Source organism: Crocuta crocuta, unplaced genomic scaffold, assembly GCF_008692635.1.
Source record: "Crocuta crocuta isolate KB4526 unplaced genomic scaffold, BGI_CrCroc_1.0 scaffold273, whole genome shotgun sequence".
Classification (NCBI taxonomy): domain Eukaryota; kingdom Metazoa; phylum Chordata; class Mammalia; order Carnivora; family Hyaenidae; genus Crocuta; species Crocuta crocuta.
Window position 1 is genome coordinate 7,030,245 of NW_027529425.1, and position 20,820 is coordinate 7,051,064.

The following is a 20,820-nucleotide window of genomic DNA, read 5'->3' on the forward strand; positions in this document are numbered from 1 at the left end:
TGGTATGCTGGGCCAGGGACCCGTTCCTTTCCGCTGGGGCCTCTCAGCACAGAGGCCGTGACAGGGAGGAGGGGCTGGGGGGACGTGGGAGAGCAGCCGACCCCCCAGACGGCCCGGGCCTGAGCCTGTCTTCTACCCCAGCTGGTGCCGAAGCTCTCCCGGAACTACCTGAAGGAAGGCTACATGGAGAAAACCGGGCCCAAGGTGGGTTTGACTGGCTGCCCTGGGCCCCCGGGCCTCCTCCGAGGCCAGTATCTTGGCCTCCTGTTGCTGGGGTGGCTGTGGAGGGTCCAAGGGCAGAGACACACCTAGGTGAAGACTCAGTGTGTCCTTGGCATGCTTCTAACAGGTCATCTTGACCTCAAAACCTTTTGTAAGCGGGGGCCCTTGGGTCCTTGGGTCAGGACTGTGGGGCTCTGGTTGGCCCTGGCCACTCGACCCTAGCCAGTGCCAGGCCTCCCTTGTGCTTTTGCCCATCAGGTACCTGTGCACCCACTTGGGCACCACAGGGCCACCCAACCCCTTCCGTGTCATGTGGAAGCATGCACATGTTGGCCCCATGGCTTAAGTGGGACTCTTGAGGCCTGGGCCCCAGCTGAGCCCCTAGGGAGGAGCAGGATGTACAGAGGAGGAGCAGGATGTACAGAGGAGGAGGGGGATGGGTCAGAAGGAGGGAAGGGCACTTAAGTGGGACAGCACACGTGCAAAGGCCCTGGTGCAGCATCTGGTGGGTGAACAGGGCAGGCAGGGCCCACAGAAGGCCCGAGGGAAGGAAGGGAGGCAGGCTGGGGCCCGGTTCAGGCTGACCCGCCAGCCCCTCTCACAGCAAACAGAAGGCTTCCGAAAGCGCTGGTTCACCATGGATGACCGGAGGCTCCTGTACTTCAAAGATCCCCTGGTAAGGATGGGTCCTGCCCCTCGAGGGGTTGGGGGTTGGATGCCTCCCCACCCACGACCACGGCCTGGCAGTTGCTGGCCACCGGGGTGGGGAGGATGCACAGGAGGAAGGGCCTTGTCCCTGGGGTGTGGGCCACCTGGCCCAGAGGCTCAGCCGGGCCCCAACCCCCAGGACGCCTTTGCTCGCGGGGAAGTCTTCATCGGCAGCAGGGAGAGCGGCTACACGGTGCTGGATGGACTCCCGCCGTCCACCCAGGGCCACCACTGGCCGCATGGCATCACCATCGTCACGCCTGAGCGCAGGTTCCTGCTGGCCTGCGAGACGGAGTCTGAGCAGCGGGCATGGATGGAGGCTTTTCGGAAGGTGGTGGACAGGCCCATGCTGCCCCAGGAGTACGCTGGTGAGTGTGGGCGGGGTGGCAGGGGCGGGGGCACCCAATGCTTCCTGCGTGGCCATGACACGGCTGCACACCTGTCCTTTTCCAGTGGAAGCCCACTTCAAGCATAAACCCTAAGGAGAGCAGGTCATGGAGGCCGAGGGACCTGGACTGACTTGCTGCAAGTGCCATCCAAGAGTTGGCTGCTAGGCGGGGCTGCAGACGGAGGGGCAGGGCTCCAGCCTCCTGGCCCCGCCCTGAGGGGACACCCTGGTGCGGCCAGGCGGGGCCTGAGCTTTAGCCACTGAGACTTGTTTCTCCGGAACCTCACCTCAGGCTGGCCGGCCTGACCTCGGACCCCATCGTGCTGCTGTCCACAGATGTGACCCTGCTCCCCCTAACCCCGTCCCCTGGACCACCCTTCCTTGGGGCAGCCCCTCACCCATTCACTCTGCCCCCTGCCCACCAGAGCAGGACCCTGCCCGACCAGGAGACTGGGCTGTGGGGACAGCGGGCAGCCTGCATGCCTCTCCTCCGGCCCCTCTTACACGTCCCCTCAACAAGTATTTATTGAGCACCTTCTGTGTGTCAATCGTGGGGTCCTGGGTGCTGGCACAGGGGTACTGTTCTTATCCTCAAGGAGCTGACCTGGCGTGTGCATGAGGGTCCTGGGGGCAGAGGCCCCCAACGGGCTGGGGTTTCAGGGCTGCCTGCCCACTGGGTGCTTGGGCACCTGGATTGGGAGGAAGAATGGAGAGTCAGCTCTGGTCTGCTGCCTGCTGGGCACTGACTGGTGACCCACCCCACAGGCCTGGAAGACGGAGGCTGAGCTTGCCCCCGCCAGGACCCCAGTGTGCTGCTGGCCAGCTGGTAGTTACAGCCGCCAAGCCTCTCCCCGGGCACCCTGGCCCTGCCCGCTCTTGGTGGCCCCTCCTGTCCCACTGGACTGGCCCTTGAGGGGACCAAGAGTCCCCAAGGCAGGGTGGTGTCCCCGCACCAGCCCCACACGACCTATCCTTAAGTGGTCTCTTGTGTTATATTAGAGGTTGGGGTGGGGGTTCTGGGCCCCAGGAAGACCTACCTGCTGGCTACAGACAAGCCAGAACATGGGGACACCTCTAGGCAACAGTGCCCAAGGGCCCCTGCCTGTCCTCGCGGGCCCGGCTCCCACCAGGCCTTCTTCCCTCTGTATCTGAGCACACAACTTGCCAGCTCACACCCGTGCAAACCTGGACGGGGGTGGCCACAGGGTCCAGAGAGGAGCATGAGGCAGGCCCCCCCCCTCTGCCCTGACCCTACTGAGCAGAGGCTGCCAGGGTAGAGGCCCCCCCCGACAGTTGGGCTGGGGGTGAGGCCAGCCGGCATGTCAGCCAGGGCCACTGCCCGAGTCCCAAAGACCCCACCTGCCCCAGGACAGCCTGTCCGTTCGCCCTGCCCCTCCACAGCCGTGACCCACCACCACTGGGCCGTCTTCCCAGGAAACAAGCCCCACAGGCAGGAGGAAGCCTCCTCCTGGGAGACTAGAAACCTCGTGGTCCCCTCTCCGGCCACGAGTCCTCTGGGACCGGTCTAGACCCTCTCTCGACCCAGAGGCAGATATACTGTGCCCGTTTTAATAAGAAACAATTTTACCTCTGGTGGGAAGAATTTCTGGAACAAGGCAGTAAACTCATGGTCCATAAAGGCAACCACCGGGCTTACCTCACACATGTTCAAGAGATGGGCTGCTCGTAGTTCGGGTGCTGGTCTGAAGGTCAGCATGGGGCCAGCGGTCGTGGTGGCCTCTGCCTCCCTTGTCCCGTATGGTGAAAATGTGGGGACACGAGGCCTGCCCGGCTGCAGGTGCCATTCACGACTGTCGGGTAACAGGGCCGCGCCCCCAGGAGAAGTGGGTCTCCAGGAGCTGAGGGTCCAGGCAGATGCCACCCTAGAGTGACTTGGGTGCAGCAGGACAGCAGGCATACAGGGGCACCATGCTTACCAGGCAGAACTACACAGAAAGACCGCCGTTCCCCTCAAACTCCCCACACACCGACTGCGCTGGACGCAGGGTGCAGTTCCAGGGTGAACATCACGGCACAAGCCAGGCGCCCAATGTGGGCTTGGGACCCCGCACTTCAGAACCTCCCCCTTTCAAGGACTCCCGGAAACAACCTCCACTCCTGAGAACCATGCCGGGCAGCTGGTAGGGGCTCAGCATGGTCTGTCCCCGCCTTCCCTGTGGCCTGATGTCCATGGCGCCTCCCCATTTAAATACACCATGGCTACATATTTACACGGAGAGCCACGAGAACGTCTGTCACATGTGCGTGGCTGCCCACAGCACCCACATGGGCACGCCGGTCCCGGCATGTGCTCCCCGCTGCGCACTCAGAAAGGACGAGCATGGCAAAGCCCAGTATAAAGGATTTATTTGAACTCAACAATTAACACAAACCTCCCTTTAAACCCCATTTACAGTCAATGAAAGTGTGCGCTTGCTCCTCGCCATGCATGATCGCCATGTATTAATCTACAACTCTTAAATTGTGAAAAAATAAAGTGTCTCCCCTCTTGTAATCGCCCTGGGAACACCAAGTCTGGCATCGGCGAGAAAGGGCAGATCTGCTCACTCCTGGACTGGCTATTTGATAAAGCCCTAAAACGTCAGGTCAAAGGAATCAACCACCTGACGAAAATAAATACCGCCTCCTGAGACGTGGAAAGGACTCCCGAACCCCTCGCGAGGCCCATCCTGAGCAGCCGTGGCCTCGGGATTTGGCACAGAGCAGCCGCCCAGATGCTCACTGGGCCACCGCAGGACGTGCAGGCGGTGGCGGCCACCCCCCACACCACCTGTGACGGGGACGGGCCTCCATCGAACACCGGGCGGCCTCCCGAAGCAAACCAGACACAGAGGACAGGGAGAGGATGGTAGCGCGGCAAGGCCCGTGCTTTATTGTGGTCAGTCTGCAGGTGCAGCGCAGCCCAGCCGACATGGCCGAGGCGCAGCCCGGGGTGGGTGTGCAGACACCACCACGGCCGCCGTGGAACGGGAGCCCCCGGGTATGGGGGCTCGGGCGGCATCGTGTGGGCTGGCGGGCGGGGTCAGTCGAGCTCGATGGGGCTGCTGTCGTCCTGACTGTCCTCGCCCTCCTGCTCCGAGGCGCCCATGAGGCTGCTCAGAAGGTTCCCTGGAAGCAAACGCAGGTGCCATGAGGCACAGCGGCTCCGTGAGGCCGGTGCCCCCACCTGGGGAACCCCACCTTCCATGGTGCTGCAGCCCCGACGGGAGGTGTGTGAGCCCCACCACACACCCCTGGGTACACGATGCCCGTGCTCGGGGCCTGCAGAGCCATCGGGAGACTGCAGTCACGGGACATCACCGTCTGCCCGACAGGAGGCCACAAATCACACACGGGTGGACAACCCAGAAACAGCTGGGATGCGTCAGAGACTCCAGGGCTACACACGGAGGTGCTAACGGCTGTCGCCCCCGCACAGTCACCACGGACACCTTGCCTCTGTTCTCATTTCCTCCATGGAACTGCTGTCACCACAGGGTTGGGAGTTTACAGAGTCACCTTAGGCCAAGCCACCAGAACAACAAGAAAACAAGTGCAAATGTGAACAACGTTCTCCGGACGCACTCTGTCATGAACGTGCAGAATTGTCCACAATCTGTCGCTAGCTCAGGTCCAGCGAACACTCTAGCAGCGCCTTAGGGTGCTGGATGGCCCACCTCTGAGGTTCTGGCAGGAAACGAACAAGCACGAAGTTTCGGGACACGTGTGGCGAGGGGTGAGGCAGACACGCAGTCCCCAGGCCCGGCGTGGCTACAGTGCACGGACACGCCTGGTGTGGGAAGGAAAGGGGGGTCTCCACTGCACACCTTCCCGGGACAAATCCAGACACAGACACGCACAATTTACAACTAGAAAGTCAAACTGTGTTCACTGGGAGACGGCTTTCCCATGTCTCAAAAACGGGAAGGACTTCCCACGGTTTGGCCCACAGGCATCACAATGGCAAACGCCCCGCCAGCCCAACCCCGAGGGGCCCCCTGAGGCAGGTGCCATGGTCACGATGTGGTGGGACGGCACCTGGGGCAGCCTCAGCTCCAGGGCGAGGTGCCGATGTATGCTCAACCGGCCTGGCATGCTTACAGAGTCCAACTACGGCCTCTGCGGAGAACCACCACCGGCTCCACAGTAGTAACACACTGAGCCTCATAAAAGCCACTCTCAGATGAAGGACTACACCCGCCCCTGCCTTGGGGGAGGTCAAAGTTCGTGTGGGACACCAGTGAAGGCAACGGCACATGGGGGCTGAGGCCTGGGGCTGCCAGGCTACGCAGACGAGGGGAGGATGCCTGGCCCCGAACAGCCGCCAAGACTAATCCATGAAGAAGCAGATGTGAACGGACCGGTGAACGAGTGAGGACGCTTGTGGATAGAGCAAAGCCTTGGCCGTGACCCCTCACTGGTGATTTCCACCCGACCCACTCCAGTCCTTCTCAAACTTTCCCTGAAACGCTGAGGAAAAGGAAGCGTTTCCTCACTCCTTCTAGGCGGTCAATGTAACCCCCACCAAAGGCAAAGATGCTTACATGATCACGGACTGACGTCCCTCATGAGCACGAACGCCCCGAGCAGAGTGCTGGCAGACAGATCGGGGTACACACGGCAGTACGATGCGCCCCGACTGGGTTCATGCCCAGACCATGGGGCTAGGTCCCCATGAGTCCGGCGGGGTGACGAAGCCCGTCAGCAGAGGAGGGAAACCCCCCCCGCCACCCGACCGTCCATCCCCACGGACTGAGAACGGCCCCTCCTAAACCTGACACAGTTGTAACAGCCAAAACAGAAGGAACAACCTCCACACGGTCCCTGCTGTCTCTGGAAACCCCATGCAGGGGTAGGGAAACGTAATGTGCAGGGGTGAGAGACTGAGAGCTTGTCCTCAAGCGCAGACTTGTGAGGATGCCCTTACCACCTCCATTCTACACCATAGTGGAAATTCCCGCCAGAGCAACTGGGTGAGAGAGAGAAGGAAAAGGCACCCACGGTGGAAAGGAGGAAGCAAAATCGCGTTTGCACAGGACATGGGCTTCTGCAGAAAATGCCAAGGACCGCATCAAACAGCTGCTGGAGCGAGTGGCTCCAGCAAAGTACCAGATAGAGTCGGTGCATGAAAATCAGCTGTACTTCTCTATGCCAACGACAATCTGAAAGAGAAATTTTAACAATTCCATTCGCAATAGGATCCAAATGAATAAAATACTTGAGGAACTGGCTTTAACCAAGGAGCTGAAAGACGCATGAATGAAAATAACAACATGTTGGCGAAAGAAAGTCATGAATAAGTGGAAAAGCTGTCCGAAGTCCGTGGCTTGGAAGACGTGGTATGCTGTAAATACCAACACCACCCGACGCCATCTTCAGAATCGACACAGTCTCAGTCAAAATCCCTATGACTTTTTTGCAAGATAAGAAAAACCCATCTTAAAATTCACATGGGATTGCCATGGACTCAAACAGCCAAACTACCTGGAGAAAGAACAAAACTGGAGGGCTCGTGTTCCCTGATGGCGAAACTTTGTACAAAATAATCAAAACAGTGTGTCATGGGCAGACACTCACACACAGGCCAGAAACAGGCCTGCGCACACAGGGTCAAACACATCCGAGCAGTGCAACAAGACCACGCACGGGAAGATCAGCCTCTCTGACAAGTGATGCCACCGCGCCAGACCCCTACCTCACATCACACACAACTAGCTCAAAACGGATCAAGGACCTACCCAGAACAGTAAAACCTTTAGAAGACAGAGAGCAGAAGCTTCCCAGCACTGGAGCTGACGACGACTTTACAGGCACAGGCGATGGAGAGGAAACAAATGTGCTTGAGAACGTACAGCTCTGCAACAGAGGGCACAGGCCAGAGAGAGAAGGCAGCGGGGTGTCAGGGGCATGGACTTTTAGGGCAGAAACTGCTCTGTACGATTCTCTAACGGTGGGTATATGGATCTAAACATACACCATCAAACATGGACCTGAATGTAAACCAGGACCTTTGGGTGACAGCCATGTGTGGGTGCAGGTGAAATGTCAACAAGTCCCCACTCCGTCGGTGGATGCAGGTACGGGGAAGGGCTGTGAGGGGCACAGAGGGTAAACGGAAAATCTCTGTACCTTCCTTTGTATTTCTGTGAAACTAAAATACTTAAAAAAACAAACAAACCAGACTTAAGGGGCGCCTGGGTGGCTCAGTCTATTGAGTGTCTGACTTCACTTTAGGTCATGATCTCACTCAAAGTCTGTCAGTTCGAGCCCCACATCAGGCTCTGTAATGACAGCTCAGGGCCTGGAGCCTGCTTCAGATGCTGTCTCCCTCTCTCTGCCTCTCCCCTGCTCACACTCTCTTTCTCAAAAATAAACACTAGGAAAATTTTTTTAAATAAAGTCTTAAAAACAAGGCAATCCACAAAACGGGAGAAAATATTTCTGAATCTTTGAATCTTATGTCTGATAAGGAATCAATACCTAATATAGAAAATTCGTCAACTTGATTCAAAAAGAAGCACAAGACCTGACCAGATATACAAACATACAATCCTCTAATAAGCACAAGAAAACACACTAAGCACCCAGATCAGCAGGGACCCCACACCTTGTACGACAGCCATAGAGACCAGGGCAAGGATGAGGAAAAACCAGGCCCCCGTGAGCACTGGTGGGACATGAAATGGGGCCACCGCTGTGGGGGACAGTCTGGTGACAACTCCAAACTTGAATACAGACCTTCAATGGGACCTGGCAAGTCCAGTTCAGGGTGATTTACCCAAAGCACTGGGTGCAGGGACCCCAACACATATGGGCACCCTGTGTTCACAGCAGCGCGATTCATGCAGCCAACAGATGGAAGCCACCTGTGTGCCTCACAATGAAGGTGACACGATGCGCTCCATCCACCCACGAAATACTATTCGACGTGATCCAACATGGAGGACACTGTACACATCATGGTAAATGACACAGCCAGACACAGAAGGAGCCACTCACACAGTCCCGGGGTCGTCAGACTCACAGACACGCAAGGACACGCACTGGGACCCACTCACACAAGTTCTTGGGGTCAGACTCACAGAGTAGACAGTGGGACTAGGGCTGGGGGAGGGAGGGGTCCGTGTGTAATGGGACCCAGTCTCAGTGTGGGGAGACGGAACGTTCTGGAGAAGGACAGTGAGAACGGCTGCACAGCAGCTTGACTGTGCTCAGTGCCCTGAGCTGCTCACTTGGAAGTGGTGAGAATGGGCAATTTTATGGTGTGTACTCTACCAGAAAAACAAAAGACAAAACAAAAAGCCCACGAAGAGGGAGCCCTGGCCACTCAGCTGTGCGGGAATCCACCAGAGAGGACCGCCTCCCCCCCNTTGGGCGGCACCCCGAAGAACAGCTGTCCTATCCGGTCCAGGTACTGCAGGAGGCAGAGAGCGGGCGTTCAGTGGGGCCGCGACATGCAGGGACACGCCCTCCCATCTGAACTGTCCCCAGGCTCCCCTTCTCCTCACCGGCTAGCGCCTGTCCCCATGCACCCCTCACCTCGTTGTACATTGGGTCCCGCCGGAGGGATGGCTGGTACTGTTCACACAGCACCGTGAACACGGTCAGCTTGCCCCTGAAATGACATGGGACCGTGGCACACAGAGTCCAGGGGACCCCGACGAGCAGAGCACACACACACCCACACCTCCACACACACACACGTGCACCCCTCCACATGCACACCCCTCCACTCGCCCCTTCACACACACATGCGCGCACCCCCTCACTCACCCCTCATACATGCACATGCGTATCCCTTCCACTCATGCACACCCTCCACACACACACACATGCACCCTTCCACTCACACCTCCACACACGCACCCCCGGGTCCACTCACGCACCCCCCCCCTCCACTCACCCCTCAACACGCACACACTTACCCCTTCCACTCACACCTCTACACCCGTACACATGCACCCCCTCCACTTGCCCCTCTGCACACCCCCTCCACACCCGTACACCCGTACCCCTTCCACTCACGCCTCCACACATGCACCCCCTCCACTCACAACCTCCACACATGCACCCCCTCCACACCCGTACACGCACACCCTTTCCACTCACGCCTCCACACATGCACACGCGCACCCCCTCCACACGCACACGCATACCCCTTCCACTCATCCACACACACACACCCCATCCACACACGTACACTCATCCCTCCACACATGCACCCCCTGCATACACCTACTCTGCACATGCACACCCCCTCTACACGCACTCATCCCAACTGCACACGTGCACCCCCTAAACACACACATGAATCCATCCCCTCCAACACGCATCCCTCACTCCACACATGGACATGCACCCTCACACATGTGCACAACTCACCCATCTACAGCCAGCAGCAGAAACCAGATGAAATTAAGTAAAGGTTGCACGAAGGGAGGACCGTTCTCGATGGACGGGTGTTTCTGTGTGTACGTCGTGAACACCACCGACGCGCTGCTTTTGTTCTTTAAACAGAGAAACCTGAAAGGAACAGGCCACCGAGGTGGGAAGAAGGGACTCACACAGATGCTCATGTGAACACTGGACCTGGGATGCGTCTGGGGGCACGGAAAGCCGTCACCAACCAGTGCACCGGGGCCCTCGCCAGGCCGGGCCCCACGCTGAGATAAGCCGCCCCCGCCGCACACAGCCCCTTTCCATGTTTGCCATTTTCGGGCAAGGACGGGAGGCTTGGGAGGGTGACTGTGTCTGCAGCAGGTTCTCGAACTCAAGGCCGCCTGCACCCGGTAGGCATCTACCTGTGCGAGCTGTCAACCCAGGGCCGGGAGGCAGCGTGTGGGATGGTGGGGCAGGCTCTGGCTTCCCCAATGTGGGGACATCTCTGCGGCTTCCCTGCAGGGGACCCCCTCATCCCTTCTCAAGGTACAGACAAGGCGACTAGGCATTTTAGGCTCCACACATCACACGCCACACTGCCGGACTCAGGGGCTCTAGTGTCGCCCAAACGTCTCTGTTCAGAGGGGCAGATGCCTACCAGGCTGCTGTGTGGCGAAGCAGGGAGCTCCGAGGTGCCGTCGAGTCCAGGGAGCACGCTTCGACCCTGTCCCATTCACGGGACGTGTCCCATCCCGACACCCGGCTGCCAAATCAGGGGTTTCTGCAGTGGGAACGCGGGCCCACCCTCCCCCCGGAGCTATGTGTGCCTGATGGTCCCGGGAAACCACCAGCAGGAGGCAGGGAGGAGGCCTGACGGGAACAGGGGGCGCGCAGGCCGCAGCAGGAGGAGGGCGGGGGGGAACCCCCACACGAGGCGTCTGGGACCCATGCTTGCTCGTCCTGGGACAGCTTGTTGAACAGCACGTCCTCCCACGGCAGCAGCCCGATGCCCACAGAACCGAGGGAGAACGGGACACGGGGAGGACAGGAGGATGCGGCTCGGAACATGTGCCCTTCCACCCTCCAGACTCCAATCTTACACACGCACGGGGGGGACCAGAGTGCTAGCACGCGGTATCCCCCACCGGTTCGCAGCAAGGATGCAGGGCGGCGTCTCAAGCACCTACTGTAGCACAGCCTGGGCCACGAACATGTCCACCTCGCTGCGGAAGCCCCTGGACGTGGAGTACTCCACCAGCATGTGCGCACAGCCCTCGCCGTCCGCCGAGTGCAGGAAGTGGTACCGGGACTCACAATAGTTCTGCTCTGCGGGGGAAACGGGACACCCGTTGAGTGCAGAGCGCGTTGCCCGCCTTCCCCACAGCAGCCACGGCGGCCACCTCCCGGACATCACATTCTGCACGTCCGATGCCCACGGTGGGAAGGCAGGCTTCAGGCTGACGTCCCCACACTGGCGTCCACATCAGCTGACGTGAGAGCACAGACTAACGCAGGACCCCGGGCTCATGCGACGGCAGTTCCATATGGTCCTGACGAACGAGACACAGACCCCTGGAACCCCACACACGAGTGCCGTGAATGTCAGAGTGGCAGCCAGAACCAGGTCAGGCCTGCCTGTCCCCCAGGCCACGTGAAGGCCCCTGATGTCCACACAGCCACACGCCCTCTCCCGGTCTTCAGAGGCACACTCCACATTTGCTCTCCGTGTTTATCATCTGTCCTCTTGAGAAGCCCCCCACCAGTTGGGGAAGAATCCCTCCTGCACATCCCCACTATGATCCTGCCACTGCCAGTGGTGAGGACATAGCTCAGCCCCACTGTGTCCCCGGGAAAGGGCCAGACTGTCCCCACTCAACATGGGGTCACCTGGGAGCCAGTCAGAAACATGGGATGTGGTCTCGGCCTTCTCGGCCCCTTCCCTGTGGCCACACCTGTCACCAGGGCATGAAGCTTTAGGGCTAACAGCACAAAAGGGGACTGGAAAGGGCCTTCCAGGGGACGTGTGCTGTCTGTTAAGCGCTCCTATTGCAGACTCTCCGAGAGTTTGAGTGGTGCGCTCGTTAACAAATTAGTGGAAAACCCAGCCTTCCCAATTCCGGCAAATGACTCAGATGTAACTGTGCGCCCTGGCTGCTGGCCTCACAACACTGATTCAACGCCCTCCCCTCCCACGGGGCACCTGGCAGCGCGTAGGCACTTTTGGCTGCCACAGCTGGGAGGTGGTGCTTCCAGGGTGCCTGGAATGTCCGCTGTGCGGAGGCACAGCCCCAGCCTAAACCAAGCCAGCTCCCCACACCCCAGCCCATTGCCCAGAGTGCACTGATCACGGCCCTGTCCCGCTCACGAGTCCCCGGTTCCCACACCTTTGCAGGGCGAAAGCGCCGGGCCCCAGTGGCCTGCCACCTTCTGGTGCGAACACTTGCCCCTACGTGGCCATGACTGCCTTCCTGTTCTCGCCTGGCCCCCAGCGCCTGGCATGCCACCTCCAAGAGCTCAGAATGATTCCAGGGCCAGCATTTCTTTGCGAACGTGTGCTCTTTGTCTCCCTTCTCTCCCTCAGCCCATCAAAAACTTATCTTCTGGCTTTAGAGCATCCATAGAAGAAGAAAAATTAGGCAGAACTACATCCAGATGTTCCATCCCAGCACAAGCCTCGCTCCCAGAACCGGACTGGACCCTGCACAGGAGCACCTCGGGGGTACCACGGGGTCGGTTCCAGATCAACCCACTGAAGTCAAGGTTCTGGTTTCCCAGGGCACAGAAAGCCATGTTCACGCTGTACCGCAGACTGCTAAATGTGCTCTAGCTCTGTCTGAAAGCGAGGAACAGAATTTAAATAACAAATGCTGATGTCACCTGTGCCAGCAGCGGGCTGTCATCTCTCTGCCAGTGGAAGGTTCTCCTGGAGGCCTCTCCTGGAGGCCGCTGGCTGCTGACGGACCAGGGCGGCGGCTGCCGGAGGCTGGGTGGTTCTGGCAAGTTCTCAGAAGGAGACAGTGAAGTTTGCTGCGCTGATGGACTCTTTCCCGAAAGGTCTCTGTCACGTGCAATGCTGTCCGACAGCATTTTACCCCCAGGCGAACTTCCTTCATGCCTGGAGTCCAGCCCCTCAGACCTGCGGCTGCTTCGTCAGCTCCTTCATGTGATGTTCTCAACCCTCTGTGATCATCTGAATCACCCGCACACGCCTCTACCGGGAGTGGCTTCCGGCTCCAGAAACCCTTTGCCAGCTCGCCTGGAAGGAGCCAAGCCTCATCGGGTGTAGCGGGAGACGGAAGCGGTTCGGCCCCACTTGGGGTCCTGGTTCTCTTCCTGTCCCCCTACATCTGTACGGACTTGAACCCTGCGAGGTTGTCCCTGAGGGCTGGAATCGCCTTCTGTCAAACTCCTGTTGCTGTGGATATTCTGGCCTCTTCCTGTGACTCCTGTTTGACCTCAGTGGTGTCTCGAATGGTGAATCCTTTCCAGCAGGTTCTCGGAGGTCCTTTCCCATCAGAGGAATCTCCGTCTATGGCCGTGGCAGCCTTAGGAAACGTACTTGCCGAGCATGACTGGAAGATGGAAGCGACCCCTCAACCCCCGGGCTGCAGAGTGATGTTGTATGAGGCATGAAAACCACACTTGTCTCGTTGCCCGTCTCCATTGGAGCTCCTGGGCCAGCAGGTGCACCGCATGCACACCGCTGTCATCCAGGCTTCGTCGCCCCCTTCCCAGAGGACAGCAGAGCAGAGGGCACTTGTTAGGGGCCTCGCGTTCGGGAACGGTTGACGAGCACCCACCCCGCTTACGGTCACCGGCCACATCGGCCCCCGACAGGAGGGTCGGCCTGTCTCTCAAGGCTTGGGAGCCGGGGACTGACTTCTCCTCGTTAACTACGCAAGTCCCAACGGTCCTTCTAAGACCTGTCATGGAGCATGGCCACTTTCATTAACGGTCTCAGCCAGACCTCCCGGACCATTTGCGGCAGCGTCTACACCGCAGAGCACTCTAACATCATGGAGATGGCCTCTGCCGGCTTCAGACTCTCCTCCTGCAGCTGCCTCCCCCGCCTCGGCCTCCATGGAATTGAGGGTAGTCGGGGCCTCGCTCTGGTTAGGCTGGGCTCACGGGGATACTGTGGCTGGTTCAGTCTTCTATCTCAACCACTAAAACAATACAGCTGATTCTTTCCCGTCTGATCCGTATGCTCACTGGGGAGCACTTCTAACTCCTTCCGGAGGGTGTCCTTTGTGCTGACCACCTGGCTAACTGTCCAGGGCGAGGGGCCCGGCTTCCGCCTACCTCGGCTCTGGACACGCCTTCCTCACTGAGCTCCAGCATCTGTAGCTTGTGGTCTGAGGTCAGAGATGGGAAACCCTTCCTTTCGCTTGGACCCTAGAGGCGTCTGTAGGGTCATCACGTGGCCCAATTCCAGGGTGGCTGTGCCGCAGGAGGAGGGAGGTCCAAGGAAGGGGAGAGACGGGGGACGGGGTCAGGAGAGCGGCCAGAACACACACAATTATCGATGTTTGCCCTGACACGAACGCAGTTCCTGGCCCCCAAAACAATTACGATGGTGACGGCAAAGATCACGGTCACAGATCGCCGTAACAAATTACAAAGAAAAACCTTGGGGCATTGGATGGCTCAATTGGTTGAGCATCCAACTCTTGATTTCGGCTCAGGTCGGGATTCCAGGGGTGTGGGAATGGGCTGAGCAGGGAGCCTGCTTGTAATTCTCTGTCTCCCTCCGCCCCTCTCCCCAACTCGTGCTCTAGCTCAAAAATAAAAAGACTAACATTAAAATAATAAGAAAATAAAAAGCTTGAAGTATTGTGAGAATGATGAAAACATGACAAAGACAGCAAGTGAGTGGACGCTGTTGGAAAAATGATGCCAATAAACTTGCTCAACACAGGACCACTGCCAACAACAATTTGCAGATGTTGTGCGCCCCAACACGAGGTGTGCCTGCGTTAATGGGACGCCACACACATCAACACGTGCCAGCAGAGGCAAGCTGTGGATGGCCAGTCAGCGTGGCCACTGGGCAAGACAGGACGTGGGCTCTGTGCTCAGCTCACTGAGGGTCTGTGCCTCAGGGACTACGTGTAATTGGCTGTATCCTGAATTTTAAAATCACACTTCTAAATATATATACCTCATAGCTGGCGCTTAACCAGAGAGATTCCTGAAAGACTTTTTTTTAACGTTAATTTACGTAACAGAAAATGAATGAGTGCATACATCAGGGAGGGACAGAGAAGGGGAGAGAATCCCAAGCAGACTCTACAATGCCAGCACTGAGCCCAACGCGGGGCTCGATCCCACGAGCCCTGGGACCATGACTTGAGCTGCATCCAAGAGTCAGACGCTCCACTGACTGAGCCGCCCGGACACGCCCAGCCAGATGCAGTATCATGTCCGTTTTCTGTCTGGCATCTCCCTACAGATCCTGCAAATAGACTGGGCAAAAGGGGCGCCAAATAAATGCTTTGCTGTAGGTGCTCCTGATGGTGGATCAGGCTGTCCACCTGCACGTGCACAACATGGTCCCTGGGAGACGAGGCGGGAGCAAACGGTGGGAGCCTCAGGGACTCCCCCACCCCCGCCAGGCCAATGAGCACAGACAGCCTCTTCCCCGAGGGGCTTCCGGGCACTGACACAGAACAAGACACAGGAGCAGCCAGAGGCATGCTGGGGGACACAGATGACAGATGGGACTGCACTGCCAGGGAAGGCTAGGGCCACCCAAGGGAGAAGCAAGGTGCCCCCAGGAAGTGCGGCAGAGGAGGTGCCCATGACGCCTCAGCCCCCGCCCCTCCCAAGACGCTTCTTCTTGGCCCCGCTCTGGGTCAAAGCAGGGAAGGAATTCAGCCAGCCTCTCAGGAGAGCGACCTTGACTGTCTACACATCTGACCATTACCCTCTCAGCAGCCCTCTGGGGTGCGGGCAGGGCTGGCATACCAGCCACCGGGGGGATCTGAGGAGCCCCCCACTTGCGGGTCACAGCAGGTAGGGACACACAGAGCAGTGAGCGCTGCTGCCCTGAGAAAAGAGGGGAGGGGTCTGTGTGCTCACAGCCGGGGACGAGGGCTAGGCTCGGCCACCACATGCGTGCCACTGGACAGAAGCGGAGCATGGGGAGCAGTCACAGCTGATTGCAGAGCTGCCTGCCTCCAGGAGGAGCTCGCTGACACACGTGTGACGTGGCGGAAGGATGCCTGCACAGGAAGGAAGCTGGCTGGCCCTGCCCCCACCAAGGCACCTGCCCCCTGCCCAGGGGCACCCGGTGACGACAGAGTCCCCGGGAAGATGGACACCGTGTGAGTGAGCTGCCCACACAGTGCTGGCTTGCCCACACAGTGCTGGCTCAGGACGCAGCCGTTCAAACCCTCCTGTGCAGGTCACCAAGCCGAGCATCTATCCCTGCACCTGAGCCCCAGACTCAGAGCTCAGGGTGCAAACCACACCCAGGAACTGCCCAGTCTTCCCTCGACACCCCCTCGTCGTGGACTGAATGCTTAATCAGAGGCAGAGAGAAACACAAAGATGACGCAGCATGCGGTGCCATCAGAGCCCCGCCTGGGGAAGACATCCCAGGAAGGAAGCTGGGTGGGGGGGGGGCAGATAGGAAGGGCCAGATCCCTTCTCCTGGTTCCCCATGTCCCAGGAGTTCATCCACTGACAGCAGGCAACACCAGTAAAAGCCACAGGGACACAAACGGGCAGCTGTCCAGGGACCGCCCGCTGAGCGCTCCCCGCACCAGGCCTACCTTTCCACAGGGTGAGGGCCAGCAGCTGGTGCAGACGGGGGTGGCCCAGTTTCCCTGATCCTCCACTGGACCACTTCAGGGCTCGAGACACAAAGGCCACTCGCTCTGGGGAATTCGGGTCCATCAAACTGAAGAGCTTAGCCAGATTTTCTAAAACGACATGAACGTAGACCCTTATCCAAGGAAACACACTACTGCTCAGTTCTCCACACGTCGCACCTTAGAGCTCACAAACAAGATTTCACCTCCAAAGCTGAGAAACGGTGTTTCGGCGTGTCCTCGTGCAACCCACCTGGGTCCCAGGGCCCCCCAGCTGACCTCTCGACTCAGCCTGTGTCCCAGGGCATGAGGGAGGACGGGCTATAGCAGGGAACTGGCCCACAGGAGGGGACACGGTGGGGTACAGAGGCCAGAAGCAGGCCCCCTCTGCCCCTCTGGCTGGGCAGCTCCGAAGGAGGACCTCCCTGCCACACATGTAGTGTGCGGTAGGCTGGCAAGCCAACGTCTGGGGCAACAGGGAGGCCAGCGTCCACCAGAAAGAGAGAGATAGTGTGTGTGTGCGCGCATGTGTGTGCTGGGGTGTCACTACCCCACATGCACAGGTGCCTTGTGCACAGTGAGAAAGTCTCACCCAACAGGTCTGTGGCCACCTCGACTTCTGCCTTCTCCAGTGACTCCAGGACCAGCATGGACAAATCTGCAGCGCTGTTTTGCTACAAAACATAGAAGTGAATATGAATCATGGAAACAGCTCTGGCTCGTTTTTAGAAGACTCGGCAAAGTCGGACGACTGCTCGGGTTTCCAGCAGGAAACGCATGGCAGGCGGACGCACAGAGCCCCCTCGGCAGGGCCGCCTGGAGGCTGATCGCCGGCTGGCACAGCACCCTCACCGGGCATAAGCACACGTGCCCGGCCAGGGCCAGCGACAGGGATGGTCCACGGTCCTCCACCACGCCTCTCCCTGGACGCTCCTTTTCCAACCCACAGGCCCCAAGGAGAGTCGGGGACGGGCCCGCCGCGTACTTGGCCGTGGCTGAAGAACAGCAGGGCCCCCGAGCACATGAGCTCCCGCGCCTCCGTGTGCTTGCTCTGTGACATGTATCTGCAAGACAGAGAAAGAGCAAGGCCCCAGTTAGGTCCCGGCGCAGACACCCTCCAGTCTGACTCACACGCCCAGCCTAGCGGCTTAGAGAGTAAATTCTGAGGGGCGCCCGGGTGGCTTGGTCGGTTGAGCGTCCGACTTTCGCTCAGGTCATGATCTCGCGGTTCGTGGGTTCGAGCCCCGCGTCGGGCTCTGCGCTGACTGCCAGCTCAGAGCCTGGAGCCTGTTTCAGTCTGTGACTCCCTCTCTCTCTGACCCTCCCCTGCTCACGCTGTCTCTCTCTCTCTCTCTCTCTCTCCTAGAAATAAAAAACATTAAAAAAAAAAAAAAGAGAGTAAATTCTGAAAATACAACGTTTGCGTGGACACAGGAGCTCAATAAAGCAAACAATCTCGGCAGTCGCGCGCCAGCCTGTGTGTCCTGCCAGGAACAGAGTGGAGCTGTGCTGTTCCTGAGGCTGCTGCCTCACTGGGTGGTCACGGCACCTCGACCGGCATCCACTGCGTGCACAGAGTCCCTGCCATCAGCAACACAGCCTTGGGGGACCGGCAGGCCCACACTCCACATCTGACAGCAGCGCAGGTGGGGGACCTTGACTGTGCCCAAGTGGGCCTGGAGCAGCTCAAGGGTTGCAGCAGAAAGAACCAGAAAAAGGCTGGATGACGTCCACCCCGGGCACAAGCCCTGCTCTGGTGGGAGGACCTGCCTGAGGGACAGGGTGACATAGTAGTGTCCACCGGAGAACCAAAGGTCAGAGCCACACTCGGGTCGGGACGGCGGGAGCTCCAGGAGGGAGATGCATCAGGGGAAAACCAACTTTCTCTGCGGTCCCCACTCCTCTACCCCACCACCCCACCCTGTCCTGCCTTGTTTTCTCATTTTGAACACATTTCTCAGTTTTCTGAACTGTAGAGAGATGAATGCACAGGGCGGCCAGAGCCTGGCAGGCAACGAAGCACAAACAACGGGATGAGGGTCCATCAGTGAGAGACGACATTCAGTGAAGCAGAGCTGAGCCCGAGAGAAAGTCAGCAGCAGGAGGAAGCTTCCCGAAGCCCAAAGCCTGCGCAGAGCTACTTCGTTGGCTGTGAGTTTATCTCCATGATTATCAGAAAAGACAAAGAAACCATCAAGTCAGTGCCTCTTGGCCAAAACAAATCAGACAAAGATACCAAATGAGCAGCACATACCAAATGAGCAGCACGAGGTGCTCCTAAGGCAGGAAAATGGCAAACACAGAGGTCTGGGAGCCTGTCTGCAGCTCGCCTGGACCAACAGTTCAGGGGGCACCGTGAGTGCCTGGCTATTCAATTAACCAGAGGCATGGTCTTTTCTTCAACCGGGTTCCAAGACCAGAAACCCCAGGAGAACACAGCCCGCCCAGGTCGGCACAGAGAGGACCCATCAGCTCAGCGTGGGGTGGGGCCGGTGGCGAAGGACCGCTCATCACAGCCAGTCCTGCCAACAGCCGCCCTGCACACACGTGGGGCCAGCACTGCCATGGGCGGGCCCGGGAAGGAGAGTTTCCGACGCAGCAGCCCGTAGCCCCATGCTGCCGCCGGCATGGACACTCTGAACTGCAGACACTTCTCAGTGACAATCCTGCCAGTGTGTCGCTGCTTATGCAAGATGGGACAGGGCTCCATACTCCTCCGTCTGACGAAGAGCAAGAGAGAAGTTCTAGGAACAGCTGATGACAAGAGAAACCCCTGGGCCCACAGGGCCTGCTTTCGAGCACCACGGCGTCCGGGGGAGTGGGCGACACATACCAGTGCAGGGGACATACCAGCACCTGACCAGCTTGGGGAGATGGTGTGTTTCAGATTAGGCAGAGCTGGGAAAATGGAAACAGTGAAAGGCGATCAGGAAAAAAACAAACGTGCTTCTTTGTGCAGAATCCAGGAGACAGGACGGGAGTCAGTGTTGGGGTCCAAGGCCTCAGGGGGGCTGTGAAAACAGGCGGGGCCAGAACCCTCCGGCTCGGCACCATCTCCACGCCTGAGCGTCAGCACGCCACGCATGCACATGCCGCTGGGACGTGCACCCGGCTGGCACACCTGGCCTGGACGTGGCTCCCAGCGGCCGCACCCACCTAGCACCGCCTCCGCGCTGTGGTCCCTGGGTTTTGCTCTTCAGAAAACAAGCATGCAGAACCTAACAAAAATGTAATGCTACAGATAAAAGCCGGGGGTCAGACAGAGGCGGGTCAGGTGTCAGCTACCCAGCACCCCACACTGTGGCACTCAGGAGGGCTCAGCATGGCTGCAGGGTTACCCTGAGAATGCCACCCACCCCCCGGACCCCCAGCACAGCTGTTCCCTCTTTTAGGAAATGCTCCCTGTTTGCCTAGAGGTTGAAAAGAACCTGTTTTTTAAGTTTCTCTTTAAAAAATTCTCTTCATTTGACTTAAGAGGCAAAACAGCGACGCAAATCTCAGAACGGCCCCTGGGCAGGAAGACTGAAATCACGGGGACGCAGGCTGGCTGCAGAGGCACCCAGGGAGGTGACAGTGGAGGCACTGGGCCAAGGGGTCCTCTGGCGACCCGGCGAAGCGGCCATGGAAGCCACAGGGAGTGTGAAGAATGACTGAGTACCCAAAACACAACAGGCCTGGAAAACACACTCCCTCCTTGTCCTGGAAGAGCTGTGAAGACACCAGGCGGCCACCCGCTGGCACCACGGCGGGTCAGAGCGTCCAGCGGATCCCCACGCCGGCCCACGCCTGAGGGACGTGCACCAGGTAAGCACGACCCACAGGACTGCTCGATTCTGGGCCCCTGTGCCCTCAGCCGCCCTAAGGCACAACAATTAAAGGTGTAATTATCCAACGGATCTGACCCGGGACTGGCTAGCAGGCTGTGGCCCACCCCCACTACAGAGCACCACCCGGCGGAAGTGAATTAACACCACACACGTGGGTAAGTCCTGATAAGGATGCTTCGTAAACACGAAAAGGGAGAAAAAGAGGATATGGTTCCCTTAGGTCACATTCTAGAAAATGCAAATTGGTCCACTGTGATGGTGGTGTGAGATCAGCAGCTGCANGTGGGGAGCGGCGGGGGGGGGGGGGGGGGGGGGGGGGGTGAGGGCTGCAGACAAAAAAACTCTGGCGGTGATGGATACTCCCAGTGTCCTGCCTGGTGACAGTTTCACGCGGGGACATGCCAAAACTCATCAGAGTGCACGTTTCACGTAAACACTTAGACAAAAACATTTGTATTTCCTTACAGGAAGACCAAACCCG

The 20,820-nt window shown here is 58.7% G+C and overlaps 2 protein-coding genes across 2 annotated transcripts in view; one reads left to right on the forward strand and one right to left on the reverse strand.

Annotated features, from left to right (window-relative positions):
- Positions 1 to 3,837, forward strand: part of ADAP1 (ArfGAP with dual PH domains 1) — a 26,721-nt gene extending 22,884 nt beyond the window's left edge. The window contains exons 8-11 of the mRNA XM_077758797.1: positions 142 to 204; positions 827 to 898; positions 1,070 to 1,298; positions 1,384 to 3,837. Of these exons, the coding sequence (XP_077614923.1) occupies positions 142 to 204; positions 827 to 898; positions 1,070 to 1,298; positions 1,384 to 1,412 (393 nt within the window). The 3' untranslated portion in view covers positions 1,413 to 3,837. The remainder of the gene's footprint in view (positions 1 to 141; positions 205 to 826; positions 899 to 1,069; positions 1,299 to 1,383) is intronic.
- Positions 3,838 to 4,180: 343 nt separating this feature from the next.
- On the reverse strand, positions 4,181 to 17,747 carry GET4 (guided entry of tail-anchored proteins factor 4). Its single transcript, XM_077758798.1, has 8 exons — positions 17,498 to 17,747; positions 17,105 to 17,186; positions 16,474 to 16,623; positions 10,885 to 11,023; positions 9,701 to 9,841; positions 8,858 to 8,933; positions 8,666 to 8,732; positions 4,181 to 4,447 (listed from the first exon to the last, which is right to left on the reverse strand). The coding sequence occupies exons 1-8, from the start codon at positions 17,570 to 17,572 to the stop codon at positions 4,362 to 4,364; spliced, it is 816 nt and encodes a 271-aa protein (XP_077614924.1). The 5' UTR covers positions 17,573 to 17,747; the 3' UTR covers positions 4,181 to 4,361.
- Positions 17,748 to 20,820: the final 3,073 nt, after the last annotated feature.